The sequence below is a fragment of the Mus musculus genome, chromosome 8 (genome assembly GCF_000001635.26).
Source record: "Mus musculus strain C57BL/6J chromosome 8, GRCm38.p6 C57BL/6J".
NCBI lineage: Eukaryota > Metazoa > Chordata > Mammalia > Rodentia > Muridae > Mus > Mus musculus.
The window spans coordinates 104,534,666-104,552,772 of record NC_000074.6 but is presented as its reverse complement, the minus strand read 5'-3'; the positions used below and the strand labels follow the sequence as shown (position 1 = coordinate 104,552,772).

General features: G+C 50.1%; 1 protein-coding gene across 8 annotated transcripts; it reads right to left on the bottom strand.

Moving 5' to 3' along the window:
• Window positions 1–2,425: 2,425 nt before the first annotated feature.
• On the bottom strand, window positions 2,426–18,079 carry Car7 (carbonic anhydrase 7). Of its 8 annotated transcripts, XM_030243263.1 has the most exons (9): window positions 11,848–12,027; window positions 9,166–9,363; window positions 6,490–6,549; window positions 6,165–6,231; window positions 4,968–5,086; window positions 4,492–4,587; window positions 4,326–4,388; window positions 3,681–3,836; window positions 2,426–3,216 (listed from the first exon to the last, which is right to left on the bottom strand). In XM_030243263.1, exons 2-9 carry the CDS (start codon window positions 9,244–9,246, stop codon window positions 3,094–3,096), a joined length of 765 nt encoding a protein of 254 aa, XP_030099123.1. In that variant the 5' UTR covers window positions 9,247–9,363; window positions 11,848–12,027; the 3' UTR covers window positions 2,426–3,093. The 8 variants fall into 8 exon arrangements, with proteins under 8 accessions (XP_030099123.1, XP_017168031.1, XP_006530680.1 ...); XM_017312542.1 differs by lacking the exons at window positions 6,165–6,231; window positions 11,848–12,027 and adding an exon at window positions 17,550–18,079; XM_006530617.3 differs by lacking the exons at window positions 6,165–6,231; window positions 6,490–6,549; window positions 11,848–12,027 and adding an exon at window positions 11,540–11,633.
• Between the last annotated feature and the right edge of the window lie 28 nt (window positions 18,080–18,107).

Genomic DNA, 18,107 nt, shown 5'->3' with positions numbered 1-18,107 from the left:
TGGGAATTGAACTTAGGACCTCTGGAGGAGCAGTTGGTGTTCTTAACTGCAGAGCCATCTCTCCAGCCCCCCCTCCTCCTCCTCTTCTTCTTCCTCCTTCCTCATCTTCCTCTCCCCTCCTCCTCTTCTTCCTCTCCCCTCTCTTTCTTTTTATAGTATTGGGGATTGGGCCTAGAACTTCATGCATGCTAGGCAAGTGCTAAGCCACACACCTAGCCTTTTAATTTTAAATTTATCTATCTATCTATCTATCTATCTATCTATCTATCTATCTATCTATCTATCTATCTATTACTTATTCTCTGGAAACTTCATACACGTGTACAATTGTGGGGCCAGGGAGCTGTGGGACCAGGAGGAGCAAGAATGGTTGAAGTGTGTCCTAACCCAGGAAATCTCCCCTGAGATCAGCAGGAGTGGGATCACTGCCCGCACCGCTCTAGGCTGGCACGCCCCTGAGCATGTAGCCCTGTGCCCCCAACCCTTGCCTCACCAGAGGAAGTCACAGAGCCAGAATCCAGGCTAAACTTCCTTTCTTACGAGGTCGTGTCCAGCAGCATGTGGGATTCCTCCTTACACTAATGAGGAGGAACCCTCATAATTAATGAGGAGGTGCTTATCCTCAGCACCCTGGCGTTGGCCAATGACGTAAACTTACCCCAGTAGCCCCTCCTCACCCCCCAAGGTTTAAATAGCCTTTATTCCCCACCCCCAATAAACTGAACCAGTTCTCCAAAGCTGCTCCCCAGTGTGTGTTCTTTGCCTGCGCACTCTCCTCTCATTCATTGCTGACCAAGATCCTGCCTGCAACCCACCAGCCTGGCTAAGCCTCTTTTCCTCCAGTCCAGCAGGTGTGCAATGGCCCTGACTACCCCAAGTGGGAAGCAGACAGGGGGGGGGGGCATATAATGTATATTGATCTTGTTCACTTCCTATGACTTCTGGGACCCACCAATCTATCTCACTTCATGCCATTATTCTTATTCTTTTTCTTTCTTTCTTTTCTTTCTTTTTTTTTTTTTTTTTGGTTTTTCGAGACAGGGTTTCTCTGTATAGCCCTGGCTGTCCTGAAGCTCACTTTGTAGACCAGGCTGGCCTCAAACTCAGTAATCCGCCTGCCTCTGCCTTCCAAGTGCTGGGATCAAAGGCATGTGCCACCACCACCCTGCTTCATGCCATTATTCTTTCTAAGCCTACTAAGTCCCAGTAATGTTGACCATGTGAGAGGGGATTAGAGTCATCCACTGGATCATGAGCCGCCTGTCAGTAATCACACCCCCAAAGAAAAATGACTTCCTTTTATTAGCCATCAACTACCATAGCTCCTCAGAGAGGGATGGTACTCTGGGGACCCTCCCTCCTTTTTGCTTGCTATGTTGAGACAGCCTCACCGACTTACTAGGCTGCCTTTGTGCCTGCCATCCAGGCAGATCTTGAACTTACTATTCTCCTGCTTCAGCTTCCAAAGTTGTTGGGGTTATAGGCCTATGCCACCAAGCCTTGTGAGCTCTCTTCTAACCTTCTAGAACGCAAAGTTAGAGGCCCAAGGCCCAGCGGTACTCTGTGACCTGGAAGTACCTTTCTCATATAATGAAAGTGATAAGAGCTAGGGATATGGCCAATAGGTGACCTGCTGTCAGACTGCCAGCCCTGCTCCTAGCCAGCCTCCTTCTCCCCAAGGTGCCTGTCAGCTGTCCCTCCCACCTACACCAAATGTGTACTTTCACACTATCCCAGGTCCCCACCTCCCCAGCCCTTTAGGCCTGGGCCCTTTCACTGTCTGGTGCCTGCTTGGCTGCCTCACTGGGTCTGCAATGCTCCCTGAGACTCTAAACCCAATGATGAGTGGCCATAGGAGCTCCCTGGACTGGAACTGAGACTGGTAGGAAGAGAAGAAAGTACTTCTGGTGTCAATTTAAGGGGACACTCATTTTCAGGTTTTTTGTTCCTTCCGGCACTGATAAACATGGGCATCTAACACAATCCATTCCCCTCCTACCCTCTCTCTGGGGACATTCTCTGCTTCTCTTCCCTGTCCCCCACCCCCACCCCAGTCTGTTTTTCTGTTTTTCTCTGTCTCCTAGCCACAGGCCACCGCTTCCTCCCCTCACTCTTTAGGAATCTGCCCCATTTGCAGGCCTGGCCCTGCCAATGGCTCCTCGGTAGCCCCACCCCCACCCCATTCCCTTGCCCTGTGGATCAGCCCTCTAGTCATGTTAAACCTGGGAGCCTTGCACTTGCTCTATCTCAAACTCCTCTTGGCCTCAGAGCACTGGCTAGAATTACAGTCTTCCCACAAAGACGGGGCTTCTCACTCTGCTCCCACAGCTTCTGGGTAGTCAGTGCTAGCCCCTCCTTGACTCTCTACCACCCGTTCCCCAGAGCCTAGAACAGGACTGGACAGAGCGTAGGCACACAGGGAGAACTGGTTCCATGAATAAATGAATTTATTTGCTAGTACATGAGTGGATTGTTATGTAGGTGGCTTTGGTGGCTGGGTAGGAACAAAGGGAGATCATATAGAAGCTAAAGCCAGGGCCTGCCCGTGGCAGCAGATGACTGGAGGGGGCCACATCGCCTCCAGCGTCTGGGTGCTATTGTAATGGCCTGGCAGTGAGGTGCATGTATGGCAGAGGCCTGCAGAAGAGGTAATGCAGAGTGGGCAGCTCTGCCCACCTCTAATTATTGCTTGAGTCTTTATGGCAGAGACAGCTGCCAATCCCGCCCCGCGGGGCAGGGGCTGTGTCTTGGCCATCACAGTGTGAACTCCAGTTGGGGCTGCTGATGCAGCCAGCAGGGAAGACAGGAGGAGATTCTCAGGGGCCTTTGGATCTGGAGGAACGGAGGCAGCCCAGGTTTGGACTCTGCTCAGTTCCTGTTCTTCCAGCCCCTCCCCACCAGGGCAGCTGGAGGGTACCCCCAACTCAAGGGTTCCATCAAGAACCCTTCAATGTGGTCAAGGAGCAAGCCAGCTGAAGGAGGGCCGTAGCACCCTCCCCTAACTGGGAGCGAGCCTCAGATGGTTTGGTGTCTGCTGACATGGAAGCCCTTGGGAGGATGGTACCCCAGTGGCTGGCTGGGGAGGTGGGAAGTTCAGGCCTGGAAGGATGCTTTGACCACTCGGCCCTTCAGCGGCTGTGGTGGCCGGAAGTTGTCCACCATATGGATCCTCTCATCATCCTCTGAGGTGAAAAGCAGGCTCCGGAATTTCTCCATCTTAAGACAAAGAGGATGGTTAAGGTGGGAATGGGTGGGATGCTCTTTCCTCTCTGATCCCAGATGCTGCTCAGGGATCAGACCTTCGGCTTCCCCAGCTTCACTCCACTCTCCCTGCCCTTTCTTTTCTTTGAGAGTCAACCTTAGTCATTTGTTTCTTAATGGGTGCAAACCCCTGAACATGAAACCAGAAGGCTGGTTCTGATCCTGTCTAGCTGAGGCATTTGGGCAACTGCAGCTTTCTCACTGCAACCCAGTGATCCCAGGCTCGGGCCCCTTCGTTTCCCGCCATGGTTGGATCTTCAGGGCTAGCAACCAAGCTGACATCAATCAAAGATCCTACGGTTTAGTAGTCAAAATGGTAGCCAAAGGGAAGGGCCCAGACCACATCCTGCTCGTTGGGTGTCATCCTGCCAGGGCTGACATCTGAATGTTCCCATCCGTGGAACGTTGGGAGGACTCACCTGCCTCTCGGAGATCCTGATGGGCTCCCGAAGCACAATCCAAGTGACACTCTCACTGAGTGGGGGTGTGGTCAGGGAGCCAGGATAGGTCCAGTAGTGTCGGCTGGTGGGCAGCAGGCACTTGGGGTTGAAGCAGCTGAACTGGGCCTTGGTGTCCTGGGAAGGATGGGAACCCAGGAATTAGCACAGAGCTCCTACCAAGATCAGTCCGGGGGGTTTCCTTGCTCATTGCTGTCAGTAAGATGTGGGCCTCTTCTTGACATGATGGTACAAACTGTAGGCAAATATCTGTGACCCTAGGTGCTACCTCCCAGCCAGGGCCAGGCCCTCTCATTTGCTTACATGTAAAAACTGTGGCTTCCGGGACTCTCTGGTCATCCTGCTCATACCCTTGCCTTTGGATGCCCTCACTGGGGAGATGGAACAGACCACCATCCATATGATTAGATATGTATGCTAGGCACCCCTGGGGTCCTGATGAAGAAGGCCAGGTCCATGGCCTGAGGAACCAGCCCTCACACTGAGGCTTAGCTAGGGGTGAGGCCAGAATGCAAAAGCGAATGGGCCAATCCAAGGGCCAGTCTCGACCATCCTCTCTCTCCAGCTGGCCGCTGGAGCTAGGAACAGCAACCCCACCGGTCTCACCTTAAATCGAACCATGTAGAGGGCGTCTGTCAGGCGGTTCATGCTTGGGTGCTCATCTCCTGTCTGCCCGGAAGAAGACAGTGTGAGCTCCCAATTCCTTCATTCCAAAACTAAGGGAACTCGAGTCTCCCATACTCTTCCCAGCCCCCGGGGATCCACCACCCACCTCCAGGAAGACACCAACCACAGCCAGGCCATCAGGGGCTGCAGCCGCCTCCCCAAAAGTGCTGTACTTCTTGGCGTTCCAGTGAACCAGATGTAGCTGGAGAGGCAAGAACAAGCCAGACCAGACCAGGGCTGAGTGCCTCCAGAAACAGCAGGGGAATGAAATCAGTCTCCCCTTGCTGCCTCTGTAAGAGGTGGGGCTGCAAGCCCCCTAACCCCAGGATCCTAGGGAGCCCCTAGAGAACCACAAGTGGTGTCCGTCCTATTCTGGGTTCTTCATAAAACTCCAGGATGCAGACATAGTTCAGAAACATGGACAGCATTCAGGTGAGGACAGGGGGTCTCCCCCAAAGGCCCATGTTCTTCAGAGCCATTCTCCAGGCATCCTTGAGCCCCCTTTCCCCCTCCCACCCCGCCCACAGTCCCATATACCCTCCTTCCCCAGGCAACAGAGGGAAACAGTGAAAAAGACCTCACCTCGCTGGGGAAGGACTTGCCGTCCACTGTGTGCTCTGAGCCCATGTCGCGCTTCTTGCCCCAGTGGAAGTGGAGCTGCTTGAGACGATAGGGCCCTTCCAGGGGGCCCCCAGACACCACTGTGGGTAGAAGTAGCCGTTCATATGGGAGAGCACTCAGCTTGGTGAGTGGCAGTGCCTGGACCCAGGCAGCCCAGGTAGGGGTGTGTGTGTGTGTGTGTGATGTTAGGGATCAAACCCAGGGCTTTATGCATATTAGACAAGCACCCTATTGATGAACTATATTCTGACCGACCAAGGGCTCACTCCATAATTTATCTATTTTGGCCATCATTGAACTTAGGGCCTTAAATATTCTAGGCAAGCACTCTATCACTAAGCTAATCTCTGACCCTTTTTGGACTTTTTTTTTTTTAAATTTTGAGGTGGAGTCTTGCTAAGTTGCTCTGCTCACTTCAAATGCACTATTCTCCCACATCAGCATCCAGAGTAGCTAAGATCACAGGCCTATACTATCAAGCCTGGCTAGGGACTATATTTTCCATGTGGAAAACTTGCTGGATAGGACATGGGTCTTTCCCTCCAGTCTCTATGGTCTGACCCCCAGTCTGGGTCAAGGCAGAAGGTGTGACAGCCTACTGAATAGTTAGGGAGTCTGTTCTGATGGAGCAGGACTTTATACCGGTCCCTCCCTCCTAAATCCAGCCAGATTTCCTGTAGAAGCTTTCTCAGGCCCCTTGTTCCCACAAACAATAGACATCTCATTTCTGAGGGCCTGACCTATGACTGAATGGGAACAATTATTTTTTTAGTTAGTAGCTCAGAAGGGAAAGAATTTATTTTGGGACCAATTTTTTTTTAAGATTTATTTGTTTTATGTAAGTACACTGTAGCTGTTCTCAGACACACAAGAGGACATCTGATCTCATTACAGATGATTGTGAGCCACCATGTGGTTGCTGGGATTTGAACTCAGGACCTCCGGAAGAGCAGTCAGTGCTCTTAACCACTGAGCCATCTCTCCAGCCCTTTTTGGGACCAAATTTATCTTGCTTTATTATTATTATTATTATTATTATTATTATTATTTTATTATTTGTGTGTGTGTGTGTGCGTGTGTGCTTTGAGACAGGGTCTCAGTAGGTATCTCAGGCTGGCTTGTAACTCACTATGTAGACTCGTCTAGCCTTGAACTCACAGAGATCTGTCTGCTTCTGTCTTCCAATGCTGGGATTAAAGGAGTGTGTCACCTTGCCTGGATGGACCTATTTTATAAGGGAGGAAACTGAAGTAAGACCACATAATGAGGTACTGAGCATACCCCAAACTCCTAACCACCAACCAGGCCACATTGCTTCCCTCCAACATGGAGCCTCAACAGAACATGGCATTGCCTTGGAACAGGAGGCCACTTCCTGAGAGTCCCTATAATCCCAGTCAGTTCCAGGGTCTCCCAGGGTCATCCCCTGTACAGATAGCTCCTTTGGAGGGTCCCAACCATGGTGATTTTGTAACTTTCTCACCTTGATAGCTGGTGATCTAGGGCTACACAGAAGGCCTCTTGGGACTGATAGGATTTCCAGCTGAAAGAGATATGTGGGTGGAAAGGCCCTAGCTAGGCCTGAATGTGAGCTCCTGGATCAAATGACATCTCTAAGCTCAATTCCACCAGGCCACTTCATGACCGGTGACCAGGACAAAGTCCAGGGGTCCATTTCTGCTGCTTTATGTCAGAAGCAGGCTATCCAAGACCATAGTATAGGTTGACAAAAGGAGTCAGGACCTGGGGTTGGTGGCTCTGCACAGGACACTAGGCTGTTTTATGGTTGGGAGACTTCCAGACCCATCTGCAGGGTTCTACCTATCTGAGCTTACTTCTCCTAACCCTACAGGATGGTGCCTTTGTATCAGTGGTTCTTAACCTCCCTAACATTTGACCCTTTAATACAGTTCCTCTTGTTGTGGTAAGCCCCTCCCCAAACATAACATTATTTTTATTGCTACTTCATAGCTGTAATTTTGCTACTTTTATAAATAGTAATGTAAATATCTGTGTTTTCTGATGGTCTTAGGTGACCCTTGTGAAAGGGTCATTTGATGCATAACTCCAAAGGATCAGTACCCACAGATTGAGGACAGCTGCTTTATATGATAACAGACGCTCTGCTGTCTACTGTGAACTCTGTATTTGATGCTCTGTGGGTATCAGCCTGCTTAACCTCCAGTGGGTAATGGCAGAGCCCCCCACCTACCTTCCTCTTTCCACTGGGCCCCTGCGTAAGTAGAACTTCAGTCAGGCCTCTGGTGTGAATCCTCAGACCAGTTATCCAAATATTCACTAAAGACTCGTCCCTAAGGCCTCTGCCTTTGCCTTGGAAACCGGGATTCTGGTCCTAAGACAAAGAGGCTTGTTGGAGTTGAGCCTTTGAAGGCTGTTCTAAGAGACACAGCCATGACAGCTGTTCCTCTATAACTCCCAGGGTCCCATGTTGCTTTCCCAAGATTCTTCTTAGAATACAAAACTAGGTAATACATTGTCTCTCTTTTCCAAGGCTCTGCTAGGCTTGCTTCTTCTGGAAAAACTATCACAGAGTCTGAGTCTCTCTCTCTCTCTCTCTCTCTCTCTCTCTCTCTCTCTCTCTCTCTCTCTCTCTCTCTCTCCTCCCACCCGCCCCCAACCAGGGAACTCAGAGCTAAGTAACTACACTCACTCTCCTTGTAAAAGGTGGGGCTTTCTTCTCTCTTGATTTTCTGTTAGACAGCTAAGTTCTCCTGAATACTTTCATTGAGTAGGGGGCAGGGAAGAGAAAAGAAAAATCATATTCCCTTACATAAAAAAAAAACATAACAGTTTCTCTTCTTACCCCACTCACTCTCTCACAGAGCCTGTGATAAGAATGTTCTTTCACTAAAGATTTTTTCCTAAGTCCTTTGCCTAGGAATTTGTCTTGGAAACCTGGACGCTGGTCTTAAAGTAAAGAGGTCTCAGAAGGCACGACCTCAATATTCTGCAGGCTTCACTCTGGCCCGTGATGGTGAGGACCTTGGAGGTCATGGATAAGTTGGAGAGACTTGTGAAGCTGGAGCAGGTATGTTCTGGCCTACAAACTGCTTCTCCATACACTGCCATCTAGACCCCTGGTCTGTGTCTGGGGCTCTGTGTGAAGACTTTTTCAAGAGTCAGTCTGAAAGGAGTGTTTTGTCCTCTGCTCCTTAGGGCTCTGCTAGTCTTTCTCCCCCTGCAGCAAGGACAGGGGCTTACTGAGGATTTGCTAACCCCTCTGATGGGGTGGCAGGGAGGCACTGTCTTAGATGGGATCACTAACCCAGGCTGGCCTCAAACTCACTATGTAGTCAAGGCTGACCTTGAACGTCTATCCTCCTACCTCTGTCTCTGGAGTTCTGGGATTACAGGTATGTACTATTGACCTTAGGTTTTATGAGGTGCTGGGGCTCAAACCCGGGAACTTGCGCATCCTAAGAAAGCACTGTGCTAACTGAGCCTGTATCCCCAGTCCCAGATGGGTTGATGCAGGGCCTTGTACATGCTGGGTAAGTGCTCTGCCATTGAGCTTCAGGGACCGGAATGAGTTCTTGGGAAGACTAAAGGAGAGGCTAGCAGAATTCTTTTTGTCTCTTTTTGTTTGAGATAGAGTTTCTCTGTGTAGCCCTTGCTGGAGCTTGCTCTGTGTTAGACCAGGGTGGCCTCCAACTCAGAGATATGCCTGCCTCTGCCACCTGAGGGCCAAGTTTAAAGGCATGCACCACCACCACTCAGCTGAGGCTGCCTGAATTCTAGCATGTACTTGGGCACACAGGACACCTCAGTTCCCCACCCCCACCCCCTTCCTTTGGGGACCTGTCCTGATCACAGTAAAGAGGGCTTGGCCCAAGGCCACAGGCAGGTCAGTGAGTGGCTAGGATCGAAAATAAAACTGATCTGAAGCTCTGAGAGGAACGGAAGGAAGGGAGTTAGCAGGTCTTAAGCATCTGTTTTATGCAGGACTACAAACATCATTTCCATCTTTTTTTCTCTGCTTCCTCTATGCCCCCAGGGAATATCTTATTGCTCCATTTTATGCAATGAGAGGCTGAGCCCAGCCCCAGGCTTTACCACAGTCATTGAGAGAGGGGGAGCTTTCCACCCGTGGTGCGGGCCCAAAGGGGATCGGTGCTAGGTTTTGGCAGGGGCCACTTACCGGTTCTGTCATCACTGTCATTGAAGTCCACCTGGACAGAGTGGCCATTGTTGGTGATGCTGAGGGACATGCAGGCCTCATAGAAAAGTTCCAGTGGCTGCAGGCTGGGCGAGTACACAGCCTGGCTGGATATGATATTGATGGGTGACTGGCGGTCTCCCTGGGCAATGGGATACAGCTTGTGCCAATTTGAAGGGCCTATAGATAGAGAGTGGTCAAGGACTCAGGCGAGTCAAGCTCTGGGAGACAAGCCAAGCTCTGGGGGGACACAAACCCGAATCCTAATCCCACCTTTCATGTCTTCATTTACCCGCCATTACCTTGTCTGGGAAACAGCTTCCAAACCCCTCCCATTCCCTTCCCCAGCATTGACAGGAGCCCAGAGAAGCACTGTAGGCCATCAACTCAGAGGTAGTTCCAGATAGTAACTCTATCCAACCCCCAGCAAACACTCAGGGAGGCCCTTGGGCATCTGAAGCCACGCTATTTTATCTAACCCTATGAGCAATTTAGCCTCTTCCTGTACCCCAAGGAACTTAGTAAACTTGGCACTTGGAATAATAAAAAACTCTCATCAGCCTGGCTTTTAGTAGGGGACATGCTTTCTCCTTGCAACCAGAATTTTATGGGGTAGAAAGCAGCATGGGGTTCATGTCATAAATGAGAAACTGGGGGTCAGCCATGCATGCTCACATGTGCATATATGCACCAGTATAAGCACACAGCATGTCACATGCGTGGGTATAAACATATAGCATGTGCATGGACTGCCTCTACCTGTCTTCTCCAAACATGTGCTGACACGTCTGTATAGATCTTCTTGTGTCCATACATATATGTATGCATGTGCAGTGACCTGGACTCAGCAGATCTTGAAGGGCCAAGCTCCCCCTGCACAGCACCCCCAGGCCTGCTGATTACATCTGACACATATGCACCCTCATACATATAACCTTCTATTGGAATCCCAATGAAGGGACCACAGCAGACCACATACCCATGCACACATATTCCCAGGAATGCATGTATGTATACACACACACACACACCTGCATACACACCCACAGGCACCCACCACCTGCCTCCCAGAGATTCCATCTGCAGTGGGGAGGCTCAGCATCTCCCTGGGGAACATCCTGAGAGGCAGCCTATTTTTAGAGCTACTGCCGGCTGGTGCTTCTCCCCCTTTTTGGCTTCTTAAGTTTTCCCGAGAAAACAGCAGCAGGTGCCGCCGACAGAGCCGTGTCCCCAATGGATGACTCAGAATGGTGGCCCAGCCTTACTGGGTTATTTTTGAAGCCCTGTGAGCGATGCCGCATTTGGGCACCTCTGTCCTCTGTCCTTCCCTTTCGTGAGCTGGACCGCCCAGGTCTGACTGCGTGAGGGGTAGGTGCCTGAGGAGAACAAGCTGTTCAGGATGCTCGAAGCACAGAGCTAGAGGACAGGGCTAGTAGAAAGGTTAGGGACGGGCACTGGGACTATGGGGGCGGCGGGGCGGCACTTAAAAGCGGATCCAGTGCATTGCAGACAGAAGATGGTCTTTTATTAACCCAGCTTTTCTATGCCTCTCTCACCATCTCTGCCGGTCTCTGTCATCTCCTTTGACCCTGAATGTCTCTGTTCAGTCTAGTATGCCCAAATCTAAGGTTGTCCTTCCAAAAACATGGTCATTAGTCTTTGAGAGTCCCAGAGAGGGCAGAATCTGCAGCAAGTATGGGATTCCCTCTGGTCAGTTGCAACTTCCTACCACAGACAATAAATAGCCCAGGACATTCGCGCTCTCTCTCTCTCACAGTGACAATCCGTGGAAAAAGCGTGACTCGGGGGATAGTATCCCTCCAGCCCTTACTCCCCACTCCACTTGTCCTGCCTAGGTTCCCCTTCTATCAGAATCATGGGTGATCATCCTTCTCTGAGAAATGGAGAAGCCCTTCCTTGCCCTCACACCCTATCTCTTCTTGGCAAGAAACACACCCAAAAGGAGCTGACCTGCCCCAGACTCACACTCAAGCTGTCTGGCTCACCGGCTTCTTCCATACTCTCTCTGTATGCCGAGGAAACTGAGGCAGAATGGAGGAGCGGTCCTCCAGGCCAGACCCAGCACCCATGGCCCCACTCACTTAGGACGAGCTGAAACACTCTCCCGGGTGTGGACACCCAGACGTTCCCATTGTGTCCCGAAGTGCCCTCCCTCTTTCCTCGCGTACCAGTCTGCACCGCAGCTCGGACACTCCAATGGGGAAACTCTCTTGGGGACACGGAGCCCAGCTCCAGGGAGGTCCCTGCATATCCGTTGTGCGCGCTCCCCGCAAAGACACCCGCGCACGGCGCTGCGACTCGGCCACCCCCTCCCGCCCCCGTCGCCCTAAGCCACCTGCAAGCGCTGCGCACGCCGGGGGAGAGAGAGTGCGGGGCCGGGTGGGAGCCAGCGCTGCAGTCCCGCGCTGCGCGGAGGCGGCGGCAGGACGCGCTCAGCTACCCAGTGGTTCGCGGGAGGGCCCGGGGCGCAGCACGGACTTTGCGCCCAGAGCAGAGGAAGCAGGGCAGGGGTTGGGTTCTGGGGACTACAAGAGAGAGGTCCGGGTGGGTTCTGGAGCGTAGGGCTTGCGGGTTCCGAAAAGCTGGTCCGACGCGCGGGTCGCAGTGAGTCCAGCTGGGTGAGAACCAGGGGTCTGCGCCTACCGTCGTCCTGGCCGTAGCCCCAACAGTGGTGGCCGGTCATGCCGCTGCTGTCCCCGCGGCTCTGCACCTGCCGGCTCCGTTCTGTCCGCTCGCTCTGTCTGCGGCTCCGGCTACGGCCCGGCTTGCCGCGGTGGAGCAGCCTCTTAAAGTGGCGGCGGGCGGGAGGAGCGGTTCCCCAGGGACCCGCCCCCACCCCCCAACAGAGCCGAAAAGGCTGGTCCTGCCCTGCCCCCACCCGCCCACTGGCCGGTGAAGTCTCAGGTCGAGATAGGAGGTCATGAAGAGATAAGCCTATTCCTCATCTCGTATCGGTTCTGGGTCCCCACCACCCTCCTCCCTTTTTTGCCAACACATATATGAACTCTGGGGCAGGAGATACCCACCCACGCTGAGAACTAGAGGATTTCACACTGTATCCTCCACCCGAGGCTTGTCCATCACTGAAGACCTGGATGTTGGGTCCCCAGGTTCCCTGCTCCACTGACCAGCAAGTGGCCAGAACTGAAGCTTAGCCTGTTTCCAGATGCCTTGATGGGGTTGGGTCAAGCTTTGGGTCCTTCCACAGTGCCTATCTATACTGCTGCTGTATAACAAAATAGGGGACAGAGGCAGGGAAGGTAGGATGACTTGCTCAACATCAGCTAGCTGGAGCGCCCGTCGTTTGCTCCCAGTCTGTCTCATTTCAGAAGCTATAAGGACAAGGGGATCCTGTGGATATGAGGGTCTGGGCATCTTGGAGTAGATGTGGGAAGTAGGCATAGGATTGGCAATCTTAAACCCTTGGCCCGAGGGTAAATAGAGCCTTGAAGTAGAAGCAGAAAATAACGACATCAACCAGTGAACTGGAAGGAGGCTAGACTCACTAAAGACATTCTAGTGGAATCGCACATGAAGTCTTGCCTCCCAGCCTCTCTCTTATTCTCTGGAGCCTCCCTCCTTCAGGGACTTTCTGCTTGCCTTGCTAAAGCCTGCTATTTGTGCCTTCTCTCTGCATAACCATCAATGCACCTGCTGGGCACTTAGGCCCTCCCCTTTGTAGTCAAGGTATCTTAACATCTGCCTTGACCCAACCTTTCCCCATCCACCAGGCCTGGTCCTTGCTGTACCCTCTTCTTGGTATGTCTTCTGTCTTCCACCCACTGGCTCCACTAGGCCCAATCTGATTCATCTTAACATGTGGCCTTGCGCCAAGGATAAGGCTGTTTCTGGCTAGGCCTCGGCAGACAGTTTGGGGAAGATTAACAGATGGGTAGATGGAAGGACAGACAAATAATTGCACCCAGGGCCCTATGCCCAAGAAGAGCTGATGAACCATTTGTAAAATCTCTCTGCTGGTCAGACATTGACTAGGGGCTGCTGTTTTCGTTTCTGCTCTTGGCTGACCTTTCATCTCATCTACCTGGCTCCCCTACATGTCTGACTCTCTCAATTTCCTCTTCCAGGTCCCTAGATAAAGATATTTCATTAATGGATAGCTCGTCAGCTGAGCTGACCTCAGTGATTTGCTAGTCCTGGAAAGTTGCCCTCTTTGACCCAAGAGCAGAAAGGGGCTCTCCATACAGATCTGACTTCAGGGTAGGAGTAGAAGACTCAAGCTCCAGGTATAGGGGGTGATCAGCAACCATAGAGATTCCTACAATATTTGTTTGCTGTTTGTTTGAGACACAGTGTCTCTCTGTAACCCTGGCTGTCCTGGAACTGGCTCTGTGGACCAGGTTAGACTTCAACTCAAAGATCTGTCTGCCTCTGTCTCCCAAGTGCTGGGATTAAAGGCGTGTGTCCTCACATCTGGCAATTCCAACATTACTGAAGCTCCAGATCTCCAAGCCAGAAACACCACCCACAGTTTGGCAAGGCAGTTGCCTTCAGGGCACATGTAGAGTTCTGTTGCCTGCGGTGAATCGGATACTCTTCCCCTGAAAGAGCTACAGTGCCCTTCAGGATCTTTGGATGGTACAGATTGGCATCTGTCGTCCCTTCCTCTTCACAGTAATTGAGACCTTTTCTATATGTATTTATAATAATTAAAGAATAAAGTGGGTGGCTGGATGGCTCAGTAGTTAAGAACACTCATGCTTGCCCAGGACCTGGGTTTGGTCCCCAGCTCTGACGTGGTAGCTCACAACTGTCTCTAACTCAGTTTGGAGATCCAACATCCTCTTCTGACTCTTTCAGGCACCAGACAAGCAAGTGTATATATACACATACTTGGAGGCAAAATACTCACACACAAAATATGAAACGAAGTAAAATGAAATCGTCTTTAAAAAGAATAAAGTTGGAGGCAGGGGGCTAGAGAAATGAATCAGCAGTTAAGAACACGTGTGGCTCTCGAAAAGAGCCCAGGTCAGATCCATTACTCTCACATGGTGGCTCGAAACTCTCTGTCACTCCAATTCCAAGTAACCTGACACCCTCTTCTGGCTTCCTCTGGCACCAGACATGCAAATGGTGCGCAGACATACATGCAGGCAAAACACTCATACTAAAAGAAAAGTTAAAAAAAAAAAAAAAGGAAGAAAACTGGAATTCTTCACATCAACATGCATTCGGTATCATCTGCATAGTACCCCTGGGAGAGAGATTTACAGCCCATTTTGCAGATGAGGATAGCAAGGCTCAGAGTTGAGTGATGTGGGACAAAGATACACAGTGAATGACAGCAGAGATGAAGATCCCAGCTGCTGGGTTCCTCACTCCCGCCCTTTGAAATCACAGCAAGGGGGAAAGTGGATTTCACATTTGTTTCTCATTTGTATGGGCATATGCAAGGGAGAACATTGTGTAGATTCTAGGGAGGAGACTGGAGATGAGAAGGGTGGAGGGGGATACAAAATTACAGTGGAAAGAACATTTATGAATTCCTTCTCTGTGCCTGAAAGGATTAGCGTATATACAATGTATTACACCAAGCGAAAGATCCAATTCTTTCTCTTCTGCTGCCATTCCCAGTAATTTTCTGCTAGTGCTGGGACTTTAGGCAAGTATGAGAATGACATCTGTCCTTTCAAGTGAAACCCCAGTGGCCCCAGCAGCCCACTCAGATCAACTAGGGGGAGACTGTCCCCCATCGGGACACCTCCAGGTTCAGTTACGTGCTCTCTTTAAAGCTGAATTGATTTCTTTGCTTAAGAGTTTACTTTTTGGTCTCAAAGACATCAGTGGTACAGGGGATAAGGGATGTGGGAGGATGAGAGAGGGCTGAAGGGAGAGAGTGTGGGCAGCTTGTAAAGCCATGTCTCACTTGTCACATAACCTTGACCAGGTCTCACTTTCCTTCTCCAAAGTACAGTGGTTTGGCTCTAAAAGAGAGTGAGGGGTTGCCCCAAATTTGCCCATCTTTCAGGGATCTCTGTGGACACATATTGAAACAGCAGATGTCCAGTTCCACACCGACAGGCAGAACAATGCCTCCACCTCACTCCTTGCTATATATAGAGGACTTGTGGGCTAGGCTGGAATCCTTACTTTTAGTACTAAAAAGAAGTTCTTAGATTTGATCCCTAGCAACACACACACACACACACACACACACACACACACACACCACATACAGTTCCACTTCAAGTTTGAGTGTATGTGTATACATATGGTGTGAAATAATGAGCCTGGATTTGCAGACAGAGATAGGCCAGATAGATGCTGTTCACACTCCCAGGATCACTGGCTGTGTGACCTGGAGCAAACAGCTTCCCCTCTTCACATCTGAATTTGCACTTCCTTTAGTTATTAATCTATAAGATAGGATTAGAGAGCCTGGGAGGCTGAAGGGGTGGTCAGATGAGATGGTAAACTAGGACTTCTGGTACCCAGGTGACAGCACACACATAAATAAAAGTAAGTAAATGCAGAGGGAGTCTTTTCCTTTATCCTTTCGTTCAACACACATTTATCAAATACTTTGTAAATGTTAAGCGGGGAGCCAGTTGTGAGGGATGTGACTTCAAACATTATGGACTGCTGTTGCCTCAGGCTGCTTGTGAGGTTAGGGAGAGGCACGAATCAGCCAACGAGTACCTTTGAGAAAGGCAAAGGTGACAAGGGCAGCCAGGGAAGGCTGGAGGTCACACAGCACAATATATATATATATATATATATATATATATATATATATATATATTTTTTTTTTTTTTTCTCTCTAGGCTGGTCTCTCGTAGGTTACAGGCTGTCCTCAGCTTCTCCCCAAACTATAGATCCAATGTCTCCGGATAGAGATCAGTAAGGATGGATGAAATAACAGACTTGAACTGGGTCTGACTAGAAATGTCAGAGTATTTTTTTTTCTAATTCTTACATTGGGCTATTTACCTCCCCCAATCCAAGCCTATTTCTTCTCTCTGTGTGAAGCAGGTTGAGCATGTCAAACCCTTTAAATACTCGTCTTTTCTGTAAAACACTATAAAAGTTTTGCTTACAAAAGGGAATTAAAAATCATTTTGCCACCCCACGTTGTGACCCCATCCCCTCACACATGGGGTAAAGCTTGCTCCTACAAAGGCCCTGCTTCATTCTTTTCTCTTTTCTTTTTTTTTTTTAAAGATTTCTTTTTAAAATTTATTTATATGAATACACTGCAGTTGTCTTCAGACACACCAGAAGAGGGCATCAGATCCCATGACAGATGGTTGTAAACCATCACGTGGTTGCTGGGAATTGAACTCAGGACCTCTAGAAGAACAGTCAGTGCTCCTAACTGCTGAGCCATCTCTCCATCTCCCCTGCTTCATTCTTTTAACCGAAGTGACTACAGCGATAACCTCTTTAATTTTTCTTCCCCTTTTCTTTCATTTCCTTTGCACCCATTCTTTTAAAGGGCTGGGGAGAAGGCTCAGCAATTAAGAGCACTTGTTCTGCGGAGGATCCAAGTTCAGTTCCCACAGTGAATATTTCACAACCTCACACATACATTTAAGAATAAGTTTTCCTCAAAGGAGAGGTGGCAAGATGGCTCAGCAAGCTGGAAGATTTGGGCTTATCCCTCGAACCTGTGTTGAAGAGGACGAGAAGTGACTTCTGCAAATGGTCCTCTGTCCTCCACGAGTGCATGATGGCATTCTTGCACACACACCAATCAATAAACATTAAAAAGTTGTAAGAAGTGCATGCTCTGAGGTATCCTTGTCCACTTACTAACAACTGAATGCTTCTCAAAATCACACAGTCGCAGGCAGTACAGCACCCTCGGCCCCTGATGTTGTTGTTTCCAATTACATTTGTCCATCTTTCCTTTCCTGGGGCCAAGGTGTATGCAAGGCTATGTAGTGAACTTTCACTTTCACTTTTGACCTTCTCACATTCCCTGGGTGTATTTTATATCGCTCACGTTTCACCTGTCTAACTGGAGAGGGAATGTGACAACTGACAGACATGCACAAGCACATAATGAGCTGGGAACGCCTAACGCCCCTTTTCTCCCATCAGTTGGGTTCCATAGGGGTTGGGGGAGGGAGGTCACAGCAGGGTGTCCCCTCACCTTGTGTCCTAACACTGTGCCCAGGGGAAGTGCATTTGTTAGCACTGCAATATTACTGTCAAATGGAGCCGTCTCTTTGGTCCCTCACCCCACAAGGCTGGAAGGATTTTATGTGTGGATGTACACTCATCATGTGCTGGGATAATAATCTCAGGACGTGCAAGTGCATCTGGCAATCATGAATCTGGAGACTCCTCTAGGATTTGGGATAGAGGAAAGCAATTCTTACTTGTCAGCAAGCCTCTTCTTCCCTCTTGTCCTCAACTTGCTCATAAGCTCCTTCCTTAGCATCGGCCACCAAGGGACAGTCATCCTGTGTCACATGAATCGATGATAGCTTTAATTTCCTCCTTGTTCATGGGCTTCACAGGCAACTCTGGCTGCTTCTCAGACACCCTCCCGTCCCCCAAGTCCACTTCTCATTTGTCTCCTGATGCCGTTTCATCTCGTTCAAAACCCCCTTTCCCTTGCGTCACCACGGGGAACAATTCTTGGAGGGAAGCCGTGGGGTGGGGCCCCTCTGTCTACCCATCAGGGTAGCTTCTCTATATAGAATACTATATACAAGTATGCTGGTGTATTGTTCCTCTTGGAGGAGTCTCAGGAACGGTGAACTCACCCAGAAGAGGACTAAGGTTTATCAGTGATAAGGATTATCACTCGATTTAAAAGTCGGAGTTCTCCACAATTACTGCAGGTAGAGAGAGAGAAACATTCTGTGGAACTCAACCTCAGGTTTCCCCCGGCTTCCCAGTGACGCGTGCGCAGTGCAGCGTCGGCGCCCCCT

What these genes read in the sequence shown, in the direction of transcription:
- Car7 (NM_053070.3), bottom strand. Translation starts at nt 11,887, where the DNA reads ATGACCGGCCACCACTGTTGGGGCTACGGCCAGGACGACG. An exon ending in GGGCTACGGCCAGGACGACG is followed by an intron (nt 9,364 to 11,847) that starts GTAGGCGCAGAC and finishes CTCTATCTATAG; the next exon opens with GCCCTTCAAATTGGCACAAG. An exon ending in GCAAGTCCTTCCCCAGCGAG is followed by an intron (nt 4,588 to 4,967) that starts GTGAGGTCTTTT and finishes TTGCCTCTCCAG; the next exon opens with CTACATCTGGTTCACTGGAA.